Raw genomic sequence first — 5,889 nt, 5'->3', positions numbered from 1 at the left:
CGGTCCTGCAAGCCAACACCAAAAATATTTGCAGCCACCCAGGGCTGGCCGTGCTGGATAAACCCGTGCTGGACCAGACTGAAGCTTCTCAGACCACCACAGCCCATGTCCTGCTTGTGGGGGACAGGCTGGATGTCTCCAGGATCATTTTTGGAGGGGTCTCCAGTTTATTTATGGGCTGGTCCCAGGTATCTATGCCGGGCGAGGTGGGGTGAGAGGTGGAAAGGTCTTACCTTGGCCGAACCGGGCCATGCGGTACACCTCCTCGGCGCCTCGGAAGCCCAGCATCCGGCACACCACGTCTCCATCCTTCTTGTCCCAGCCGTCATCGCACACCGTGCCCCAACGCCGGTCGTAGAAGACCTCCACCCGTCCCTCGTGGGAGCCGGAGCCGTTCACCAGCCGAATCATCCCTTCCTCAGCGGCTGCTGGTGGGAAGAGAGAGGGAGGTCAGAGGGGGAGCATGGTGGCATCTCCAAGTCCTGCCCCTCGCTCGCCTCGGACCACCTCCCGTGCCTTCTCCGCGGTGCGTGTGGCTGCAGAAAGCACCAGGTGATGCACCTCCAGGAGACCTGGGGACATCCCACCACTGTTGGGTATGGTGCTGGAGGGGTCCCGTCAAACCCACGGTTTTGTTGGAGGGGGCTGAGCCTTGCAATGGTCACACCAAGATGGGAAACCTGTTTGCAGCCTGAAAGTGCTGCGGGGAGGGCAGGCACCACGCAAGGATCAGTCCTGAAACCACCAAGGTGAGACCAAACGGAGACAGCTCAGGCTTGGGATGAGGAGAGAGAGCTGAGCATCCGATGGGAGGAATGAGATGCCAGCAAAACCAGGGCACAAAGAGTTTCCAAAGGGGACCGCAGGTGATGAGGAGCCTCTTCCACCCTGGAGACGGGACCCCGGACTGAATCCACATTGCCCGGGTGGACCCTGACTTCATGCTTGAGGGATGGTGAGTGGAGGCTCACGTTGGTCCAAAATGCCAAATTGGGGTAGGGGGACATGGCTTGTTCTCCTCCCCACCGTGGCATTGCTCCCTCCACTCCCAGTTGCCTTTCTGCGGCTGCTCAGCCTTCCTCCCCCCATCACCACCCTCCTGCTAGGCGAGACCAGCATGGTCACCCTTCATCCTTCGGCCAGGGAGAGGCAAGGGATGGTGGTGGGTTATCTGACAGGGGAATGACCGAGGAGCTCAGCACCAAAACCAAACCACAACGGTTCTTCCTCCACCCCCAGCCAAGGAAACCCAGAGAAAGGAACGCACCGCAAATCCCGTTATTTGGGATGAGAAAGGGGCTGAATGGAGAAAATCGCTGTCAGGCAGCTGGGCTCTCTCCGTGACTCACCATGGGCTGGGACGGCAGACGAGGGTGGAGTTGGACTCCCCCAAACACGGTTGCATTGCAGCTGCTCGGAGATTTTTACTTAAAGACATTTTCTCAAAGCCAGGGTTTGGGTTTGTTGTTTTTTTTCCCTATCAAAACACACACGTTCCCATAGGAAATGCTCAACGATATTACTTCTCAAATGCGAAATAAATGGGGTTTGGATTGCTGTGTGAAGCATTTTCAGGCAGAGCATGGTCTCCTCCTTGGTGACCATCAACGCTCCAGCTCATCCTCTCCATCCCATGCTGGTGCCTGGTGGAGAGGGGATGGGGGGCTGCACCCCACTTCCATGCCACCAAAACCACCGCAACCACAGCCGCCACCAAAGTCCCAGCAATGTGAAAGGGAACAAAAACTTCTCGTCTGTGATTTTGCCAGTACATGGATCATGGCAGCTTCTCAAGTGATGAACCCAAAAGGTCTCCACCTCACTGAGAGGTGACCGGTGCAAAGGGAACCACCAAGAGCTGGGTAAATCTGACCTTGGTCCAACATCTGCTTTAACTCCACGGTGGTGGGCTGTCGTGAGCAGCTGTGCTCGGCGGAGGTCTCTTCAGGCACCTTGGCCAACCAAGCTGGTGACCATGAAGTTGGCCAAGGTGGGCGAAGCAGGGTCCCAGTCTGCCCCAGGCTCTCGGGGCTGGCAGGTACAGGGTTAACGGGACATTTAGAGACCGGAGCAGCGTTTGGGACCTGCTGCATGGGGATGCAATGGCTTTTGGCACTGCTGGTTGGCTGGGACCAGCACAAAAGTTGTTTTTTTTTCATGTTTCAGGCTTTGGGTTTTCCCTGGCTCGCTCCCAGTGGGAACAGGGCCACCTCTTCCAATGACCTCCAGAAAGCACAGTCCTAGCTTGGCCTTGGCACCAGCCGATCTCCCACTTCCAGGACCCACTCAGGGTCAGGCTCAAGAAAGGATGTGGAAATGCTGAGCATGTTTTCCCAGATCTGGGCAGAGCATCTGGTTCACCGAGAAGCCAGGAAACATCTCGTGCTGTCCCTGAACCATCTCACTGCTGTTATCCACAGCCCTGCCATGGACCCGGAGGGGTGGTATCACATCTCAGCAGAGGGGCTCATTTGGATGCTGCCGGCTGTTGTCTTCAACCAGCCCCTGCTATCTGGGATGGGATGGGATGGGATGGGATGGGATGGGATGTCTCCTCCCAGCCATCGAGCAGCTTCACCGCGGCAGCTGCCTTGGCTCACCCCAGGCATGGTGTCATCTGAGGGCTGGATGAAGCGACTCTTCTGAGTCGAACACATGTGCCGGAGCTTTAGACACTGCCTGGAGCTGCCAGGGGAGCTGGTCCTGCCAAACCAAGCTTGTGCCGAGTCCAACACCGGTGTCCCCTGCTAGGGAGCCAGCCCAACCTCTCTGCTCCAGGCAAGCAAGCGGAGGGCAGGATGCGGTCAGGGAGACCCAGGGTCCAGCACTTCTCCTCCACCGCTTGGGTCGAGGTGGTGAGCCATGCAGTGTCACCTTCTGGGCTCCATGTGTTCGGTGACCCTGGCCACCGGCACTGCAGCACCTGGGGGTCCCCTTGCCTGCCTGCTCTCCTGGCACCAGGGAACATCGTGGCATTGGGACCCTTGTCCCTCTCACACCCTGGAGCATCCCAGAGCAGGGGATCCTTCCCTGGGTGCTGTCATCTCATGTCTGTGATGGCTACAGGAAAGCAATAGCTAAATGGGGCACGGAGCCCCCCGGCAGGCATAATCCCCTCTGTGAAACCATCCAGCTCTTCCCCCAAAGCGGCCCGCGTCCCCTGGAGAACAGGCAGGTGTCTGACAGTCCAGGACCAGCTCCCTATATCCAGCGTCAGCCGGTTGCTCATCCTGCCCAGGACCAGCTCCATATCTCCAACCCAAGCCAGTTGCTCATCCCAAAGTCCTCCATCCTCACCCCAGCTCCTCAGAGCCTGTGCGTGCTGGAGGACGACTGTTCCCCGAGGAGGGGAAGAGATGCGCAATCAGGGCACAGATCCAGGCACGACTGGGATGTTCCCATTAATCAGCAGGGTGAGGGCTGCTAATAAAGCCACAGAGCTCAGCCACATGAGTCCTGGCCACAACCCTTCCACTTAGCCTTTAACAAGCATTGCTTAGAGAGCTAATAAAAGCTAATAAAACCCAGAAGTCTCCTCCCAAACCAGTGCCAGCTGCCTATAACAGCCCCGCAGCCCAGCCCAGCCCAGCCCGGGGCTGTTTTGGTGCCCACGAGCCCCGGGGACTCTGCGAAAGCTGCAGCTGGAGTGGGGGCTGTGCTGGGGTCCTGGCCCCAGCGAGCTGGGGGAGCCATCGGGAGATGCACCGGGACCGAAGCGGGTTGTGCACCTCGTTGTGCTGCAGAAGGTTGTCCAGGATCGGGCTCTCCTGGGCTGCAGCTCCCGAGCATCCCGGGAGCATCCCAGCCGTGCTCTCTGCCTGCAGGAATCCCCTGCCCGCCAAGTGGCCTGGCTCCGTCCATCTCACAGCAGCTCCCTGACCCCTTCCCTCTCCAACATCCCCAATAAACCCCGAAAGCATCATCCTATGCCTGTGCATTTGTTTTGCTGCAGCAACTACTTCCAAACCCCTTGACCTCCACCCTGCCCGGCCCCCAAAATCAGCAAAACAAGAAAGGAAAAGCTGAAGAGGAGCGATAACTCCCAGTGGCCGAGAAAACAAGGGCCTGATTCTTTGCAGCTGGGCTGAGATATCGTCTCCTCCCTGGTAATGGAGACCATCTGCCTCCGCTTCCCCAGGCTCCCATCCGCCTTCTCCCACTGTCCCTGCTCCGCTCCGGTCCCTTTGGTTTGGGAATACGGATGCAAACGACAAGTTTCTGGGGGTAGATGTGGGGTACGTCTGTCCCAGGACATTCAGTAATGATATACCCCATCATTTGTGCTTTGCGGCTGGGAACCAGCTGCGCTCGCCCACCGAGCCGTGGCTGGGGGGGGGCGGGGGCGCCCGGCGGCGCTCGCCCACCGAGCCGTGGCTGGAGGGGGCTGGGGTCCCCGGTCCTTGCTGGGGTGCTGGTGCAGCCCACCGTGGTGCTCCCTGCTCCCCAGCTGCCTCTGCTGCTGCTCCCCTTCTAACCCTGCCGCATCCCTGCTCTTGCTTGGCACCCTTTGGCTGTCGTGGTGGCTGGTGGCAGGGACCTGGAGCCATGGATTGTTCTGGGGGTGGCAGGAGAGATGTCCCCAAGGGGGGATGTCCCTGGAGAGGCAGGAGGGATGTCCCCAAGGAGGGGTGTCCCCAAGGAGGGATGTCCCGGAGAGGCAGGAGGGATGTCTAAAGCTTGGAGGAAACCATCAGCACTCCCGGGGTCTCTGGGATGCGCTCCCTGCATGGCATAGCCACAGCACAGCGCAGGGTGGGCAAGATCCAGCCCCGGGCTCATTCCCTGGCATTTCGTGGCTTGCCACCCAGAAGGCGAAGGCTGGGGATGGGTGGGCATGTGCTGGTCTCGGCCCCAGGGGAAATCCCAAAGCAACAGCAGTGCTGCCAGGCATGGCTGCGGTCGGCAACACGGCCCGGCCCAGGTGCCTCCATCCAGGTAGGCGTTTCCATCTTTTAGCCCCGAAAAAATGCTTCCTTGGGCCAGTCCTGCCATGGGGCAGTGGGTGGAAGAGATGTGTCCTTCCAGCCCCTTGTTCCTCTCGCTGCCAGCTCCGGGCTGTCCCCGGGTTGGTGATGATGCTGTTTGCCCACAAAACACCTGCACAGGTGGCTGAGCTCAGCCCTGAGCCTGACCCTGTTTGTTCCCCGGGAAAAAGTGGGGAATGAAAACTCCCGACGGGCTTCGGGCATCCTCAGTGCAGCCCCATCAGCCTGGCTGGGGTCTCGGTACGCTGAGGGCTCGTGGGGCTACAGAGCAAGGTGCTTCCCCCCGCTTGGCTCTGCCTTAACATCACAACCACTTTCCTCGAGCATCTTCGGTCCTTGCACGCTGCCGACATCTCTCGCACCATCCCACCGCTCCCGATCCTCCTTGCCCAGGTGAAAAACCCAAGATGGGGCTCAACAGCCTTGTCCTGGCAGCGACTGCCGCTTTCCTGCCCGCTTTGCAGCAGGCATTTCCCCCGCCGGCTCCTGACCCCCCAAACACCACTGAAACTCGGAGCACCGGGGAGATGACCGTGAGCAAGAACTTACCCGTGCCGGTGCCTCGGTCCCCCTTCTCTCCCTTCGGGCCTCGGTCACCTGGGAAAAGAGTGAGAACGGGGCATAAATCTTGCCAAAATCAGATTTTTACTGGATATCTTGCTCTTAGGTAACGCTGTGTGTCTGTAGCTCTTGGAGGGCTTTATCAGGTTGGGGAAACTGAGGCACGAAGCAGCAAATGATTTGTCGGCCCCTCTCCTGATCCCTCCGGCCGTGCTGCATGGCGATGGGACCCACCTTCTCACTCCCCCAGCTTTTCCTGGGATGCTGCTTTTTAAAGGCAACACCAACCCGGCCCTGGGAAAAGGTGGCTTCGTGCAGGGTCTGTCCCCGGGCTCCCTGTGTT

At 59.4% G+C, this 5,889-nt stretch overlaps 1 protein-coding gene across 1 annotated transcript in view; it reads right to left on the bottom strand.

Moving 5' to 3' along the window:
• Window positions 1-233: 233 nt before the first annotated feature.
• The window catches only part of SCARA5 (scavenger receptor class A, member 5), a gene marked incomplete at its 3' end in the record, with an annotated part of 32,660 nt that continues 27,004 nt past the window's right edge, over window positions 234-5,889 (bottom strand). Inside the window, exons 6-7 of the mRNA XM_009695264.1 lie at window positions 5,535-5,582; window positions 234-428 (exon numbers count right to left, since the gene is read on the bottom strand). Coding sequence (XP_009693566.1) covers window positions 234-428; window positions 5,535-5,582 — 243 coding nt within the window. The remainder of the gene's footprint in view (window positions 429-5,534; window positions 5,583-5,889) is intronic.

This window comes from Cariama cristata, unplaced genomic scaffold (assembly GCF_000690535.1).
Source record: "Cariama cristata isolate BGI_N322 unplaced genomic scaffold, ASM69053v1 scaffold23062, whole genome shotgun sequence".
NCBI classification, from domain to species: Eukaryota; Metazoa; Chordata; class Aves; order Cariamiformes; family Cariamidae; genus Cariama; species Cariama cristata.
Note: the sequence above shows the minus strand (reverse complement) of the source record. Positions and strands in the feature narration are given on the sequence as shown.